Raw genomic sequence first — 19,750 nt, 5'->3', positions numbered from 1 at the left:
TTGTGCCTGCTAAATGGAGCTTGCATGTCCGAGACCATCATTTATGAAGCAACCATAGACTCTACAACCACTAAGGACATAGTTTCAGCAAAGAAATATGTGGATCTCACAGAGGGGAATTTTAAAGCCAGGTTCAACAATCACACTTTGAGATTCAGACACTGGGAAAAAAGAAAAACAACCAAATTATCCAGTTATATATGGTCCTTAAAAGATAAAGGTGTCAATTACAACATCCATTGGAAGATCTTAACCAAGTGTAAGCCTTACACCAGCGGCAGTGGAAAGTGCAGTCTTTGTGATATGGAAAGATAGCTCATCTGGAAAAGTTCTTTAGACCCTGCTACGTGTCTAAATTCAAGAACTGAACTTTTTGGATCATGTCCAACTGTCCCACAATGGTAGTAGGCTATCTATGTGAAGGCAAAATTAAAAGTTAAAAAATAAAATCTATTAAAAATCAAGCAAAAACTCACTTTTCTCTTCAGCAGTAAGGCCTGCCAACATCTCAAAGAAAATGTGGTAATTATTAAAGCCTTCTTCAACACATGTTAGACGAGCCTGAAAAACAATGAATATTGCATCATCATCATCATCATCATCACCATCATCATTTAACATCTATTTTCTATACCATCATGGGTTGGACGGTTTGACTGAGGTTTGGAAAGCCAGCAGCTGCAACAGGCTCTAATCTGATCTGGCAATGTTTCTACAGCTGGATGCCCTTCCTAACACCAACCACTCTGAGAGTGTGGTGGGTGCTTTTTACGTGCCACTGGCGCAGGAGCCAGTCAGGAGGCACTGGCATCGACCTCGTTTGGATAGTGCTTTTTACATGCCACCGGAACAGGTACCAGCCAGGGGGCACTGGCCAGAGCTACGATTTTGGTTTTACTTGACTCAACAGGTCTTAAGCATATCATATCTCCCGACACATCAAGGGTACTTTTAAATGGGCCAGACATGCAACACTAGCATTGGCCATAGCTGTGATCTCACTTTAGTTGCTGGGTCTTCTCAATGCATCATACAGTCTACCTTTCATTCTGAGCGAGAGGTCCTTAGTTGCCAGCAGAGGTAGGAGCTACCTGAATTTTACCCAGGCTATACTTACTCTAGCTGCAACATTCTCAGAGCATCCACCCCTACTACAGAGTTGGTCACCTAGGTAGCAGAAGCTATCAACTATTTCTAGTTTTGCCCTTGGCATGTGATGGAATCTGTTTTCTGTACATCTTCAGTGTTTATTGCGCCTGTGTATCTTTCACACATAAAAACTATCTTCTCAGTTAACCTTCTTTTGATATTGCTGCACGTTTTATGTGCCCATAGCTTACACTGAGTACATTTTATGGAGTTTCTACTCACGCCTTTTCTACAGATCAAGCAGGTCCGTCTACCTAAAGGGGTTTGTGATTTATCAGCCTTCCTACTTTCTAAGACTTTGGTTTTTGCTTGGTTAACCCTAAGGCCTTTCGATCCTAGATCTCGCTTCCGCACCCTAAGCTTCATCTCTAGTTATGGTAGTAACTCGGCTATTAGAGCAGGGTCATCAGCATAGAGGAGCTTCGAGGGGCAGCCTGTCTATATATATATATAAAATCATCGCCATTTTAATTTTCACTTTTCTATGCTTGCATGTGTTGAATTTCTGCAGTTGGATGCCCTTCCTGTCACCAACACTCACCTCTTTCCAAAGCCATGTCAAGTATGGGGGAATGTGCCATTGCAGTACATCACTGCTTCCACTATTTGTTGGTATTTGCTCAGGTCATCTTGGTCAACACTCCAAGCAATGTCCCAGTGAGTCCACAATTGCACAAGCATGTTCAAGTCCTTTTAAGACTTTGGACTCAGAACAAGGTATTATTCCCCCATGAATAGACATGTTCTTCTAGAATACTGGAAATGAATGAAACTGCTTGTATGAGCGTGGCAATTGTTTTACAACTTCTATGGATGACAAGAAAAGGTGACACAAACACACACACGTCCAATGGACTTCTTTCATTTCTGTCAACAGAATCCACCCACAAGGCTTTGGTTGGCCTAAGGTTGCAGTAGAAGGCACTTGCCCAAGCTGCCATGCAATGGGATAGAACTTTGAACCATGAGGTTGAGAAGCAAATGTCTTATTACACAGTCACACCCGTGCCTATATATACGAGGGGCTACCCAACAAAAGAAACCAGAATTTTGCAATATTATTTTGTTTGCTTAGTTTTAACTTTTACCACCTACAAAGTAATCTCCATTTGAAGCAATGCATCAGTCTAGACATGTTTTCCACTGTTCAAAGCAGTCCTGGAACTCATGCAGAGTGATGCCTTTCAATGCCTCAGTCATTTTTTTTTTTTACTTTACCTCTTCCACATCTGTAAATTCTGTAGCACCAGCTTACATCACCCGTGATGACTTTTGACAAGAAGTCCAGACAACACCAGTTGGCAGACTGACGCCTGAGGGTTGCATCAAGAGGGTTCCAGCAGTGAAAGCCTGAACTACAATGGGCTTGTTCTACAGAAAATGTTTCTGGTTACTTTTGGGTATCTCTTCATATATATATATATATATATATATATATACACATCATCATCATCATTTAACGTGCGTTTTCCGCGCTAGCACGGGTTGGACGGTTCGACCGGGGTCTGGGAAGCCAGGGGCTGCACCAGGCTCCAGTCTGATCTGGCAGTGTTTCTACAGCTGGATGCTCTTCCTAACGCCAACCACTCCGTGAATGTAGTGGGTGCTTTTAACATGTCACCGGCACGGAAGCCAGTCAAGGCGGCGCTGGCAACGCCCACATTCGAATGGTGCTTTATATGTGCCACTGGCACAGAAGCCAGTCGAGGCGGTGCTGGCATCAGCCACGTTCGGATGGTGCTTTTTATGTGTCACCGGCACAGAAGTCAGTCGAGGTGGTGCTGGCATCGGCCTCGTTCAGATGGTGCTTTTTATGTGCCACTGGCACAGGTATCACATCTACAATTTCCATTGATATTTATTTCGATGTTCATGTACTTGACTCAATAGGTCTCCTCAAGCACAGCGGGACATGCAGATACATATATATAGTGGTGGATGTGGAGGCTCTCATGATGTGAGTCTCAAGTAAACTGACTCTGTGACTCGGTTTTGATGCCAAGTCACATCTATACTTTTGAGAAAGACTTGACAGCTAGATCTACAGAATTCTAGTTTAAACCTTTCAACACAAAATTTTTTCTCAAGTCGGTAATGGCAGGGGGTTTGTACGTATGCGAGCCTTTTGAGCTGTCATTATAGTGTCATACACTCCAATCATACATCTGGCACTACATACTTACCAGAAAAACTGGAATGGTACTATACTGCATCACATAGAATGGGAATTTTAAAGATTCAAGTGTTAAAATTCTTGACTAGTACAAATATGTACCAGCCAGACCAATAGGGTTAAGCACACCATATAAGCACCTCAACTATTTTTATCTTTTGGTATTTTCAGAATCATCATCATCATCATTTAGCATCTGTTCTCCATGCTAGCATGGGTTGGACGGTTCAACTGGGGTCTGTGAAGCTGGAAGGCTTCATCAGGTCCAGTCAGATCTGGCAGTGTTTCTACGGCTGGATGCCCTTCCTAACGCCAACCACTCCGTGAGTGTAGTGGGTGCTTTTTACGTGCCACCCGCACAGGTGCCAGACAGAGCTGGCAAACGGCCACGAACGGATGGTGCTTTTACGTGTCACCGGCACGGGGCCAGGCGAGGCTGGCAACGGACACGAACGGATGGTGCTTTTACGTGCCACCAACACGGGGGCCAGACAGAGCTGGCAAACGGCCACGAACGGATGGTGCTTTTACGTGTCACCGGCACGGGGCCAGGCGAGGCTGGCAACGGACACGAACGGATGGTGCTTTTACGTGCCACCAACACGGGGGCCAGACAGAGCTGGCAAACGGCCACGAACGGATGGTGCTTTTACGTGTCACCAGCACGGGGGCCAGGCGAGGCTGGCAACGGACACGAACGGATAGTGCTTTTACATGCCACCGACACGGGGGCCAGACAGGGCTGGCAAACGGCCACGAACGGATGGTGCTTTTACATGTCACCGACATGGGGGCCAGACAGGGCTGGCAAACGGCCACGAACGGATGGTGCTTTTACGTGTCACCGGCACAGGGGCCAGACAGAGCTGGCAAACGGCCACAAACGGCTGGTGCTTTTACGTGCCACCGACACGGGGGCCAGACAGGGCTGGCAAACGGCTACGAACGGATGGTACTTTTACGTGTCACCTGCACGGGGGCCCTGATGTTGATCGACCTCAATTTGGTTTGATTTTGATTTTGACTGTTCTCACTGGTCTTGCCGGGTTTTCTCACACACAGCATACTTCCAAAGGTCTCGGTCACTGGTCATTTCCTTGGTGAGACCTAAAGTTCGAAGGTCGTGCTTCACCTCCTCGACCCAGGTTTTCCTGGGTCTACCTCTTCCACAGGTCCCCTCAACTGCCAGGGTGTGGCACTTTCACACACAACTATCTTCAGCCATTCTCATCACATGACCATACCAGTGCATACGTCTCTCTTGCACACAACAACTGATGCTTCTTAGGTTCAACTTTTCTCTCAAGGTACTTACACTCTGTCGATTATGAACACTGACGTTACACATCCATCGGAGCATACTAGCTTCATTTCTTGCGAGCTTACGCAAATCCTCAGCAGTCACAGCCCAAGTTTCACTACCATGTAGCATGGTTGTACGTACACATGCATCATACAGTCTGCCTTTTACTTTGAGCGAGAGGCCTTTTGTCACCAGCAGGGGTAAGAGCTCTCTAAACTTTGCCCAGGCTATTCTTACTCTAGCAGTTATACTTTCAGCGCACCCACCCCCGCTACTGACTTGGTCACCTAGGTAACGGAAACTATCAACTACTTCTAGCTTTTCTCCCTGGAAAGTGACGGAAGTTGGTCTCAGAGCATTTTCAGTGTTAATTGTTCCTGAGCATCTGCCACATACAAAAACCATCTTCCTAGTTAGCCTTCCTTTGACATTGCTGCACATCTTATGTGTCCATAGCTTACACTTGGTGCATCTTATAGAGTTTCTACCTACACCTTTTCTACAGATCGAGCAGGGCAATCTACCTGAAGGCGTTTGTGATTGGTCTACCTTCCTACTTATTAGGACTTTGGTTTTGGCTAGGTTGATTCTAAGGCCCTTCGATTCTAAACCTTGTTTCCATACCTGAAACTTCTCCTCTAGTTCTGATAGAGACTCAGCAATTAGAGCGAGGTCATCAGCATAGAGGAGCTCCCAGGGGCATCCTGTCTTGAATTCCTCCGTTATTGCCTGGAGGACTATGATAAATAGGAGGGGACTGAGGACTGAACCTTGGTGGACCCCAACCTCTACCCTGAATTCTTCACTGTACTTGGTGCCAACTGTACTCGGTGCCGGGAATTCCCATGACTAATGAAAATTAATTCTTTTTTTATTACAGTTTAAAACACAGACAGTCCGAATTTTGGGATTAAGTTTCAGGAATAGAACATTAAATGTGTTTATGGGAAGAAAGATATTGAAATAACATCAATAAGTTAGACTAACCAACAAACGAGGAGGGTGTCAGGTGGTTTCAGATGTTTGAAAAACAGCCCTTAAATCATGCATCAAAAATTCTTTTCCTTTTGGTTTTTGCATAATCGTATGAATTCTCATGTGTAGAAAAAATGTTATGAGGGGTTATATGGAGTGCTTAACCCTTTAGTGTTTAAACCGGCTATATCCAGCCTATATATTCTGCTCATTTTATGCTCAAACTGGCCAGAACCAGTATCTCACACCTACCCTGCAATGTCATTCTAAAAATAAACCATTACATCTTTCAAATTTTGAAGCTACAAGATAATACCAGATTAATTTTTTAAAATGTAAATGAATAAAGATTATTATTGACATATTAATTTGAACGCTAAAGGGTTAAAGTAGAATTCCACCCACTGTTTTCCTTTGAAATCTTCCTCATAGAATCAACATGGTTCATTAGCCACCGACTTATGACAAGAATGATGGATGGCCAAGGAATTGCACTTATGTCACAACAGTATGTGTGTATGAGTGTGTGTGTGTGTGTGTGCGTGCGTTAGATGAATCTAATTTGGACAGCATAAGTTCGGGTTTTACAACAACTATCATTATTATAGGCACAGGCATGGCTGTGTGATTAAGAAGTTTGCCTTGCTATCATATCATTTCAGTTTCAATCCCAGTGCATGACAACTTGGTCAAGTTCTTCTACTATAGCCTCCAGGTTAATCAAAGCTTTGTGAGTGGATTTGGTAGACAGAAACTGAAATAATCCCATCACATAAATATATATATAATATAATATAATCCTTTCTACTAAAGGCACAAGACCATAAATATTAGGGGAGGGGACTAGTTGATTATATTGACCCCAGTGTTTTACACTGGTACTTAATTTAACGACTCCAAGAGGATGAAAAGCATAGTCAACCTCGCTAGAATTTGAACTCGGAATGTAGCGATGAGCAAAACTCCACTAAACATGTTGTCCGCTATTCTAACAATTCTGCCAGTTCACCATCTTATAAATATATATATTGGTAAAAATGGTAAGATAACAAAAGAAAGAAAGAGACCTCAATATTATGGTAAATAGAGGAAATTTATCTGTAAAATAATATGTGACAATTATTTGGCAGCCAAGATAAAACTCTGAGTTTCGGATGCCGAAGTGGAAATCCACACCACCATCTCTTCAGTTACCTGGCCAGATAACCGAAGAGATGGTGTTGTGGATTTCCACTTCGACATCCTAAACTCAGAGTTTTATCTTGGCTACCAAATAATTGTCACATATTATTTTACAGATATATATATATATATATATATATAATATAACAGACACAGTTAGGATATGGTGCAATAAAACTTTTAGGAGCTGTTATCTTAGCTAGCAACAGAGAGATTATCTCAATGTGAAAAGGAGATTGTATGATGCATGTATGTAAAGAGTGTTGCTACATGGTAGTAAAACATGGGCAGTGAAAGTCTTTGGATATGAATGAGCTGAGAGAAATGAAGATGAGAGGAATTAAATGTAACATGCATGAGAAAAGACTGTGCTGGTATTAACATGTAAAGGAAGATGACAATGACATTTGGGTAAAGAGGGGCCAAGGGATCAAACTAGAAGAATTCTGTGGATGAGGAACAGTTGGGAAGAAGTGTTATAGACTGATGACAAGGAGTGAAATGCTGTGTTGGGCACTGGAAAAATGGATATAAATTGATGGTGGATAATGATGGTGGTAGTGATAGCGAGGGTGGTGGTGATGATAGGGAGGGTGGTGGTGATGATAGGGAGGGTGGTGGTGATGATAGGGAGGGTGGTGGTGATGATAGCGAGGGTGGTGGTGATGATAGCGAGGGTGGTGGTGGTGATGATAGCGAGGGTGGTGGTGATGATAGCGAGGGTGGTGGTGATGATAGCGAGGGTGGTGGTGATGATAGCGAGGGTGGTGGTGATGATAGCGAGGGTGGTGGTGATGATAGCGAGGGTGGTGGTGATGATAGCGAGGGTGGTGGTGATGATAGCGAGGGTGGTGGTGATGATAGCGAGGGTGGTGGTGATGGTAATGATGGAGACAATAATAACAATGATGATGATGATGATAATGATGTTATAAGAATACTCACATGATCAATATAGAGACAATTGATCTTGGTCTTGTATACTGAATAATCACAGACATAGTTCTGTATAAATATTCCCTGCAAAAAAAAAAAAACAACATGTGAAGAGCATTGAAAAATTCATTGGCACCAGCATGGCAGGGTGGTTAAGAAGTTCACTTTGTAACCACATGTTTCTAAGTTCAATCCTACAGCAGAGCCTCAAAGACAAATGTCTTTTATTGGAGTTTTGAGTTCAACTAATACCTTAGGAATAGAATTTGGTAGATGGAAACTATATGGAAACCCATTTTGTGCATGCGTCTTCTTCTTTGAGTGCGTTTTTTCCTGCTAGCTTGTATGATGATACGGAGGTTGGTCAACTGAAAAGTTTGAGCCAAATCCATCACCAATTTTGCCAGGCCCCAAAGGGCCTGTTCTTTTTCAGTAGCAGAAAAAAGGGTTGGAACTCAGAACTTTTGGAATCAAAACAGATATTACGAAACAACTCATCTGAGGCTCTAACATTCTGCAAATTTCATTGGTCTGGTCTGGTCTGGTACTTTAACAACACTGCTGAAAGGATAAGTTGACCTAGTCAGGTTTTGAACTTAAAGTGCAGAGAGTTAGAACAAATACTACAAAGCATTCTGTCTAACACTCCAACAAACTTTGACTTCCTTCATCCCAAGATTAAAAACATCTGTCCATCAATTTTATTGAAACCTCTTTACACCACCTTCTGTTTAAACACCTCTTTCTCACCTTTGGTCTAAACATTTGTTCACCTTCGAACTGAAAAAACTCGAACCATATGAGGGAGCCTTAACATAATTACTTGATCAGCCAGAAATTACAACCAAATCTCCATCAGACAACATTCTATCCCTTTTACATTTTAATATTCATCATCATCATCATCGTTTAACGTCTGCTTTCGATGCTAGCATGGGTTGGACGATTTGACTGAGGACTGGTGAACCAGGTGGCTGCACCAGGCGCCAATCTGATCTGACAGAGTTTCTACAGCTCGATGCCCTTCCTAACACCAACCACTCCGAGAGTGTAGTGGGTGCTTTTACGTGCCACCGGCATGAGTGTCAGTCAGGCGGTACTGGCAATGGCCATGCTCAAATGGTGTTTTTTATGTGCCACCTGCACAGGAGCCAGTCCAGTGGCACTGGCAACAACCTTGCTCAAATGTTTTTTCATGTGCCAGTAAGGCAATGCTGGTAACGATCACGCTCAAATGGTGCTTTTTACTTGCCACCAGCACGGAAGCCAGTTTGCTGCTCTGGCAACGATCACACTTGGATGGTGCTCTTAGTGCTCCACTAGCATGGAGGCCAGTCATCGAATTTGATTTCAATTTCACTTGCCTCAACAGGTCTTTGCAAGCAGAGTTTAGTGTCCAATGAAGGAAAGGTACTCATAAGTGAGATGGTTACACCACTGGCATAGGCCACAAAGTTATGGTATTGTATAATGTCCTTCAGGGTTATATCACTACACTGTATAAAAAATAAAAGAAGAGGTATGCCTTTCATCACAGATTTACTCAATCAGGGCTGACATGGGGCTAAAATGTTACAACAACATGGGTAGGATAGTTTAACAGGATCCAATGAGCCCACATCTGCTTTGGCATGGTTTGTTTGGCCGGATGCTCTTCCTAACACCAACCGCTCTACAGTATATACTAGGTGCTTTTCATGTCAACAACACAAATGAGATGATCATGTAGTTTGCAAGAGACTACAAACCCTGAGGGGAACAGCTTTATGTTAGAAGATGTGGGGTAAAAAATGAGTAGAATATGAGAGAAGGGAGCCAAAGCAGAACCGGTTTCTTGCTGTAGAGGAGATACATGGCTATTCTCACTTTAGAAGAGAGGGTAGGAGTGATTAAGTGGAAGTGAAGAGCTATAAGAGTGAAGAGGAGAAGAGGGCTAGCACAGCTGAGCCACAGAAGAGTAATGATGAAACAGTTAATAGAAGGACAAAAGAACATGTCTTGAAGTTTGGGAGGGATTTGGTTGATATTTTTAGCAGGTCAGGCAACCACATAAAGGTTGCTTAATTTGCAAAAGGTTAGCAATAGACACCGCTTTAAGCCTACAACAACAACAAAAATTAAAAGAGAGAAAGAGAAAGTATATTTACAGAAATAGTAGTTGCGACTTATTCATACTAGAAAATATGTCAGCTCTATCAAGTATTAACAAGAAATGAAAATGTTGATAATGTAAACATACAGCAGAAAACATCTTGAAGATGTGATAAAATGATCACAGTGGGAAAGGGCAATACACAGGGTCAGAGGTTGAAGGTTAAGTTGCAGATATTGTCAAGGACAACTAGGAGAGGAAATGTATCAATGCACCAACTGAAAAGTCAGCCCCATTGGATTATTAAGTATCTATAAAATAAAAATTCAGCTTATATTACTCTAGGGAATAAATTTTAAACAAATTTTTTGATGCCTCAATTTTAGACATGATTCTAACTCTGTTTACACCACTGAACAAAAATATGGTCTTCATTTGTTTCTAGCTATACCACGGACACTGGGATGCCCATACGATGGAGGATTATTGTTGGATCATCCTATGAGATTGTTTTAGGACAGCCCACCACAGGAAATTTCTGAAACACTGTTTTTGTGAGACATATGAGTAAATGGACAATATTAAAGATAACTTTCTATGGTTGATTCATTTTTATCTGATTCTATGGATGTAATTTAAATATAAACATTCGTCTTGTATAAAGCCATTTTTTTTTATGGCAACAGTAATGATTTGTAGGCGCAGGAGTGGCTGTGTGGTAAGTAGCTTGTATACCAACCAAATGGTTCCGGGTTCAGTCCCACTGCGTGGCACCTTGGGCAAGTGTCTTCTGCTATAGCCCCGGGCTGACCAATGCCTTGTGAGTGGATTTGGTAGACGGAAACTGAAAGAAGCCCGTCGTGTGTATATATATATATATATATATATATATATATATATATATGTATATATATATATGCGTGTGTGTGTTTGTGTGTCTGTGTTTGACCGCCCAACATCGCTTGACAACCGATGTTGGTGTGTTTATGTCCCCGTTACTTAGCAGTTCGGCAAAAGAGACCGATAGAATAAGTACTGGGCTTACAAAAGAATAAGTCCCGGGGTCGAGTTGCTTGATTAAAGGCGGTGCTCCAGCATGGCCGCAGTCAAATGACTGAAACAAGTAAAAGAGTAAAAGAGTAACCAATCCTTGAGTGTGATTGGTTGCATGTGTAGTATTTAGGGGTATGATAAATCTCGATAACCAGAGCTGATGGAAAAAAACGATGGCATATTTAGAATCAGCAACCAATATTTATCTCAAAATAAGTCTAATTTCTCTGGCACTAAATTCTGTGTTTCCCAGGATATCCAAAAATAAAATTCTGAAAATAAGATAGCAAGAGCTTGTGCATTGAAAACCAGAAGCAACCTTTAAAATAATAATAATAATAATTTCAATAAAGCCAGATATAGTGGTTGTAAATAAACAGCATAAAAACCTGTTTATTCATAGATATAGCATGCCTTGGTGATGACAGTATCAGAAAGAGAAGAGAAGAAGGTCAGATATGATGATTTGAAACAGGAAATACAAAGACTGTGATCATTGAAGGAAATGAGTGTGAAATCTGTTGCTGATAGAGCTTTGGGAATTATAATACTAAGCTCAATAAACTGGATTGTTAATGTGAATATAGAGCATCTACAAAAAATGGTTTTACTTGGAACTGCACAAATCCTCTGCAAATTTTTCTGAAAATCTGAATGAAGCTTAGTACTTCAGTCCACTGGTTGTGAACAGCTGACACTTCATTTCATTCCCCAGCAAAGTTGCTGTCAAATAATCCTTTCTATTATAGGCAAAAAAAATGCCAAATTTTTGTGAGGAGAGGGCCAGTCTATTATATTGACCTCAGTACTTGACTGGTACTTATTTTATCAGACTCAAAGGGATTGAAAGGCAATGTCAACCTTGTCGGAATTTGAACTCAGAAAGAAAAGACCCCAGCCAACCAAAATCCCGTGAGTGGATTGGCGCATAGATACTGAAAAAAGCCTGTTGTCTATACATACTGACATGGATGGATGCTGACAGCTCCATAAAGAAGCACCAATCTCTCAAAGTGGATGGAACACGTGGAAGTGAGAGACCCAGGAAGACATGAGATGAAGTACTGAAGAATGACCCCAGGAAGCTGACCCTTTCTGGCAACATGACAAAGGACTGAGATACCTGACACCTGGCTGTACTCAAGAACAACATACCCCACAGCAGAGGTGTTAAGACCAATCTTGCTGGTGATGTAAAGCACTTGTGGTGGTGCTACATAAAAGCAACCATGCAGTATCACATAAAAGCATCCATGTAGTACCACGTAAAGCATCCATGTGGTGCCATGTAATAGTGCCCATGCAGTTCCATGTAAAAGCATCTAGCACACTCTGTAAAGTGGGTGACATTAGGAAGGGCATTCAGCCATAGAAGCTTTGCCAAATTGGACTGGAGCCTGGTGCAGCTCCCCAGTCAAACCATCCAATCCTTGCCAGCAAGGACAATAAATGTTAAATGATGATGAAGATGATATATATATATATATATACAGGGTGTGGGGAATAAATTGGTGTCTAAATTAAGCAGAAATTAAAATAACACTGACATCTCATTTTAACAGATATATTTTCCAAAATTACATAAAAATATCTTGAAATACTAAAGAGTAAATTTATTCAATGAAATTGCCATTGGCTTAAACCATGACCTTCAGATGACTTTGGGATTTCCTGCAACTCTTCTAGAAGATCTCCTTGTTTAAGTTGGTGAATGCTATCATAATCCTTTCCTTCAGTTCATCTTTGGTGTAACAAGGAGTTTTGTTGGTCTGTTGATCAACTGTGCCCCACACACAATAATCGAGGGGGTTACAGTCTGGGGAGTTAGTTTGCCAGATGTTAGTGGTGATATGATCGCAGAAATTATCTGACAGCTATCACTGGGTTCTCCTGTTTGTGTGGCATGGTACAGAATCTTGTTGCCAGACATAGGGTCTTCCAGCAGCCACCCTCTTGATCCAGGGTAGCACTACCTCTTCCAGGTACTTGATGTAGGCTTCTGTGTTGAGTCTGAGGTCATGTGGGAAGATGAATGGAAGCATAACATTGCCAACACTAGTGATCACTCAAAACACCATGATGTTGACTGGATGTTTGATTTTTATCACTCTCGATACATGTCCTTAGATTGCACTTGCCTCAGATTGACACCCAAACACTGAAATGTTTGTATTGGAGCTTCCAGTGCAAATGCCAGGCAGTACAGCATGTCGTTTCGAAATTTCTGGCAAAATGAGTTGCATCGTAGTGCTGATCTTTTCACAGACAGGACCCAACTCACCGTACTATACTGTGTAGTTGACAAAATCAAAAACAAAAAATGCACATGCGCAAAATAAAAAATATAAAATGACAACAATTTACTCATCCCACATTGTGTATATATATATATATATACACACATATATTTCTATATATGTATACACACACACATATATATGTATATATATATATATGTATATATAATATAATTCGAGACAAAACCACTATTTTAAAACCAAACAAGGAAAGACTTAATCAATACATAAAATTTTAATATAAATTAAATAAACCGCCACTACAAATGTTTCATGTCTGCTACCGACAATCTTTAGGTGGATTTTCGATCTTCTAATCAGTATCAAAATTTGATGAAACATGAAACAGACATGAAACATTTGTAGTGGCGGTTTATTTAATTTATATTAAAATTTTATGTATTGATTAAGTCTTTCCTTGTTTGGTTTTAAAATAGTGGATTTGTCTCGAATTATATTATATAATATTTTACTATAAAATTGGATTTAACCCTAAATCTGATTCTTCCCTGTAATTTTGGATTCATTCCCTAATATTTATTATTATATATGTATATATATATATATGTATATATATATATATGTTGGATATACATTGTCTGATGTCGCCTGGTCAGATAAGTATGTTTAATTTTTCAGTGCTCTCAATTTTAAAATCTTGAAATACTGTATTGAAGAGGAGAATGAGATAGTAGTAATATGATTTTACATTTTTCACATCTCTCTAACTCCAAAACATGTATACAGTTAATCAGAGCCGGGTGGATTTGTTATTTTTTCTCTTTACCTGCTGTTGTTGAGTATTGCTGTCTAGGAGATTTTCTTATAGTAGTGAAATAATTAGTTTTAATTGCTATTTCTAAATTTCGGTATATGGTGAAGCAAATTTTTGTTGAACCCTAATTATAATCATGCTCATAATTATAGAATTTTTGTATATATGTATATATATAGTTAATCCAAGCATGGAAACACAACACGAGGACGTGGAACAAGTATAGTGTTATTGGATGCTCAGGAAAGGAAGGAAAGAAGGAGGATTTAACGTTTCGAGCACAGCTCTTCGTCAGAAACATAGGAAAAAGAAAGATCCAAGGAAGGGAAGATGGAGGAGAAAAAAATCGCCAATGGTACTCACGTGGTCACATATATATATATATCACGTGATCACGTGACCGACCAGACCATCAGATGTTGTTACACATCACTGGTCACAATGCGTTCGCATTGTTTTAGCCTTCGAATGACGCCACCCTACTGGCTAAGTGAGCAGGCCAACAGAAGAAAGAGTTTGAGAAAGAGTGGTGAAAGAGTACAGCAGGGATCACCACCCACTGCCAGAGCGTCATGGAGCTTTTAGGTGTTTTCGCTCAATAAACACTCACAACGCTTGGTCTGGAAATCGAAACCGCGATCCTACGACCACGAGTCCGCTGCCCTAAACACTGGGCCATTGTGCCTCCACATATATATCTATATATATAGGTAATATTACATTTGATGGTGTAAAGTAATAGGGGTACATAAAATTTGTACTCAGGTTGACCTGCAGCCTAAAACTCCAACTTGAACTGCAACTAAAAGCTAGGATGTTATAGCTGCTTAATGTTGATTAGCTACAGGTGGGTTTTCAACTGAGCAAGTGCATGCATAACTGAATAAGAATATAAGCAGGCAAACCACTGGTGTTGTGTTACATTATGATGGTTATATATTTAAACATGAGGGTTGTGTTGTTACACGATCATAGATCAAATGAAGGAAGGAAGGAAGTAAGTAAGTGAGAAGGTGTAAAGAAAGTCTGTTTCAAGAATAGACGTGCAGATGGCGAAATGCTTAGCCGGGCGAAATGCTTAGCAGTATTTCGTCTGTCGTTACGTTCTGAGTTCAAAATTCCGTCGAGGTCGACTTTGCCTTTCATCCTTTCGGGGTCGATAAATTAAGTACCAGTTACACACTGGGGTTGATGTAATTGACTTAATCCGTTTGTCTGTCCTTGTTTGTCCACTCTGTGTTTAGCCCATTGTGGGTAGTAAAGAAATAGGTATTTTGGCTGCTGTTATGTTCTGAGTTCAAATTCCGCCGAGGTCGACTTTGCTTTTCATCCTTTCGGGGTCAATAAATCAAGTACTAGTTACACACTGGGATCGATGTAATCGGCTTAATCCCTTTGTCTGTCCTTGTTTGTCCCCTCTATGTTTAGCCCCTTGTGGGCAATAAAGAAATAAGATGGTGTATTTTTCCTGAAAATGATCATCAGAGGGAGAATGAAGTAGAACCTTAGTAGATTTTTGGTCAACTACTAGTGTAAGATATAGAGGAAAGTTTAAAAGAAGAGAGGCAGAGAAGACAAGATCATAATAATGAGGTTAGATAGAAACAAACAGTTGTGGCAAGGGAGGAAGATATATAGAAAGGAGTGGTTAGTGACAGCAAGGGTAAGGAAGTGGGAGATTCTAAGTGGTATGGTGTGAAGAAGGCTGTCTCTATAATAGCAATTGTACACTTTCTTTACTCTTTTACTTGTTTCAGTCATTTGACTGTGGCCATGCTGGAGCACTGCCTTTAGTCGAGCAAATCAACCCCAGGACTTATTCTTTGTAAGCCTAGTACTTATTCTATCATTCTCTTTTTGGCGAACCGCTAAGTTACGGAGACATAAACACACCAGCATAGGGAGAAGTACAAATACAGACACACAAACATATATATACATATATACGCCGGGCTTCTTTCAGTGTCTGTCTACCAAATCCATTCACAAGGCTTTGGTCGGCCCGAGGCTATAGTAGAAGACACTTGCCCAAGGTGCCACGCAGTGGGACTGAACCCAGAACCATGTGGTTGGTAAGCAAGCTACTTACCACACAGTCACTCCTGCACCTATGTGCAATAAGTGCATTAAAATTACCAATTAGTAAGTCTAGGGTGGGGTTGGGGTGAAGTGCAAGATGATGAATTTTTATCTACAACAATACACAACAGAATGTGTGTGGGATGGGGGACAAAGTACAAGATAAAGAATAGAACACTATATAGTAGGGTATGTGTTGGAAGCAAATGGCCATGCTAAGTAGAGGAGAGGAGATATGTGATAAGGTTGAGAGGTGGGTGCAGGTATGTGGTTACAAATCAACTGACTACAATGGGCTTCTTATGATTGCGAGCTGATTATCTTAACCACTTAAGCCCACACTTTCACTTGAAACAATAAGGAATTCATATTTAAAATTGGAAGTTCAATGAAGTGTATGCGTATGCTTAAGTGTGAATATATATTTCTTTACTACCTACAAATGGCTAAACACAGAGGGGACAAACAAGGACAGACAAAGCGATTAAGTCGATTCCATCGACCCCAGTGCGTAACTGGTACTTAATTTGTCAACCCCGAAAGGATGAAAGGCAAAGTCAATCTTGGCGGAATTTGAACTCAGAACGTAGCGGCAGACGAAATATGACTACGCATTTCGCCCGGCGTGCTACCGTTTCTGCCAGCTTGCCGCTGAATATAGGGATAGCCAACTCAGTCTTTATGCTTCATCATCAACAACCACATTTAATGTCTGTTTCCCAGGTAGGCATGGACTGAACAGCTTGGCATGAAATATCAAGAACTTTAAGAAAGAATTGAAAATAAATGCAGTAAAATAACAGAGGTAACTCTCTGATGTGTTACTGAATTGTGCAGGCACAGAATTGAAATGTGTTATGAAAAGGAAGGCATTTTCAACGGTCCTAGGTAAATTCCACTGTGGTAAATTCCACCATGGTATATTCCACCATGGAAAATTCCACCATGGTAAATTCCACCACGGAAAATTCCACCACGTGCAGGCACAGAATTGAAATGTGTTATGAAAAGGAAGGCATTTTCAACGGTCCTAGGTAAATTCCACTGTGGTAAATTCCACCATGGTATATTCCACCATGGAAAATTCCACCACGGAAAATTCCACCACGTGCAGGCACAGAATTGAAATGTGTTATGAAAAGGAAGGCATTCCACCAGGTAAATTCCACCATGGAAAATTCCACCACGGTATATTCCACCATGGTAAATTCCACCATGGAAAATTCCACCAGATAAATTTCACCATAGGTAAATTCCACTGCGGTATATTCTACCATGGTAAATTCTACCCGCTAATAATCCCTGTGGTTAGCTTCTCTAGACTGTGGGTCAATACCCCTATGTTATTTAATCTGTTTATCTCTCAAGTCTTAAGAAGAGAGAGAGAGAGAGTTTGAAGGTGAGATAGAAAATAATCTTTATAATCTATTTGAATGAGATGGGATCACTTTAAGGTATTCCCGTCGAGCAAGAATCTATAGAAAAGACTCATCACAAAATTTCAAAAATAATATAATTTGGGATAAAGAAAGAAAAGATTAAATTTCAGCACACATTTTATTATAACAATAGAATAAAAAATAACAGCAAGTACATTGTGAAGTAGAGTTAGGATGAGAAAGTTTAATTTATTTTCTTAAAAAATTCCTTAAGACAAATTGTGTGCAATACTTCTTAAAAATTGCAGAGGGTTTTCATTTTGATATTCCTGAACTAGCTTCTTCAGTCATGCATCAATAATTTGATAGGTTTTTTGTTGTTGTTGTTGAGTCCCCATGTCGAACATGTGCAATTTTTGTCTGGCTTAATCCTTACTCAGATTTAAGGGCAGTGCATAGATTCCACAAATTTGGATGTGTGGATGTTAGTGATGAGTGCAAAGCATTGTGGAACCCTTCTGAATAATGATTTGATGATGATGATGATGATGATGATGATGATGATGATAATAATAATAATAATAATAATAATAATAATAATGACGATGATGATGATGATGATAATTTCACCTATGGTGAAATTTACCATGGTGGAATATGCCATGGTGGAATTTACCTATGGTGAAATGTACCTGGTGGAATTTTCTGTGGTGGAATTTACTGGTCACCTTTTGATCAGCATGTATAACAATTAAATAACTAACAAATAAAATTTTCATGTGTAATTATACTTTTAATGAATTATCCCTATGGTGCACAACTTTTGCTTCACTCTGCATATGTGTATATGTATGTATGTATATATGTATGCATGTATGTATGTAAGCATGTTTGTATCCTAACCTAAACATCACACGGGAGTTGTAAATTAGCATCACTGTTATACAGGTGAGATTGTTCATTTCCAGCCTCCCGTGAAACAAAATATGCAGCCAAAGGGAAATATTAATTTCCTTGGAAGCAAGTGAGGTTTGGTGATAGGAAGGGCATCCAGACATAGAAAATCTGCATAGCAAATTCAGAGCGATCCATACATGCATGGAAAAGTGGACATTAAAAACAACGATGATGATAACACATCTATCTCATGACATATGCTCCAGTATGGTGAGAAGTTTGCTTCCCAACTACATAGTTCTGGGTTCAATCCCACAGTATGGCACCTTGGGCAAGTATCTTCTATTATAAGATTCAGGCCAACCAAAGCCTTGAGAGTCGATTTGATAGATGGAAACTGAAAGAAGCCTATTGTGTGTGACTGTGTTTGTCCCCCACCACTGCTTCACAACCAGTGTTGGTGGGTTTACATCCCTGTAACTTAGCAGTTCAGCAAAAGAGACCAGTAGAATAAGTACCAGGCTTAACACAAAATAACTACTGGGGTCGTTTCATTTAACTATAAATTATTCAAGGTGATGCACCAGCATGGCCACAGTCTAATGACCGAAACAAGTAAAAGATAAACGATCTAGCTTACTATACGCATCCCAATATATTTATATATACACCAGTTTATATAGAGGTTATGGCCACACCCCCAATGACTGAAACCAATTAGAAAATTACAAAAAAGTAACAATGAAAGCCAGAAATAAACAAAAAAACTAAATTGTAAAATGAAGTTGGAATAAAACAAAAAAACTGACCACACGACTGCTATCAGAGTTATATTTGGTGGAGACATTGGTAAAAGAACACAGAACGGTCAGTGCTGCTGTAACTTTGGTAAAACAACTGGAACGGGACAAGCCCTGGTTAGTTTGGGAGAATAAACTGTACAGGATCTGTTTGGCATTGTAGCTTTTTCCACTGCCACTCTCACCTCTAGAATAATAATGAGACATGGAAAAAAGAGAGCAAAGTTAGAGAGCAAGATTGTATATATTCTTTTACTTGTTTCAGTCATTTGACTGCGGCCATGCTGGAGCACCGCCTTTAGTCAAACAAATTGACCCCAGGACTTATTCATTTTTACAGACCTTCCCAACACCAACCACCCAGCAGAAGGGACTGGAAAATACCTGTGTCCCTGGATGAGATAGATGTATGTGTGTATGTGTATGTATATACACATATATATATATTTATTTACATATGTATACAGGGTGCAATGGGTAAATTTTTGCCATTTTATATATTTACTTTTGCGCACGTGTATTGTTTGTTTTTCATTTTGTCAGCTACACAGTATAGTAGGGTCAGTTGGGCACCGTCTGTGAGAAAAACAACAGCACCATAACGCAATTCACTCTGCCAGAAGTTTGGAATGACATTCTGTACTGCTTGGCAGTTGCGCC

The 19,750-nt window shown here is 40.3% G+C and overlaps 1 protein-coding gene across 1 annotated transcript in view; it reads right to left on the bottom strand.

Moving 5' to 3' along the window:
• Positions 1–19,750, bottom strand: part of LOC115224051 (unconventional myosin-VIIa) — a 123,898-nt gene that overhangs the window by 90,060 nt on the left and 14,088 nt on the right. Inside the window, exons 4-6 of the mRNA XM_029794850.2 lie at positions 19,100–19,277; positions 7,728–7,802; positions 477–561 (exon numbers count right to left, since the gene is read on the bottom strand). Of these exons, the coding sequence (XP_029650710.2) occupies positions 477–561; positions 7,728–7,802; positions 19,100–19,277 (338 nt within the window). The remainder of the gene's footprint in view (positions 1–476; positions 562–7,727; positions 7,803–19,099; positions 19,278–19,750) is intronic.

This window comes from Octopus sinensis, linkage group LG24, assembly GCF_006345805.1.
Source record: "Octopus sinensis linkage group LG24, ASM634580v1, whole genome shotgun sequence".
In the NCBI taxonomy this organism is placed as follows: domain Eukaryota; kingdom Metazoa; phylum Mollusca; class Cephalopoda; order Octopoda; family Octopodidae; genus Octopus; species Octopus sinensis.
Note: the sequence above shows the minus strand (reverse complement) of the source record. Positions and strands in the feature narration are given on the sequence as shown.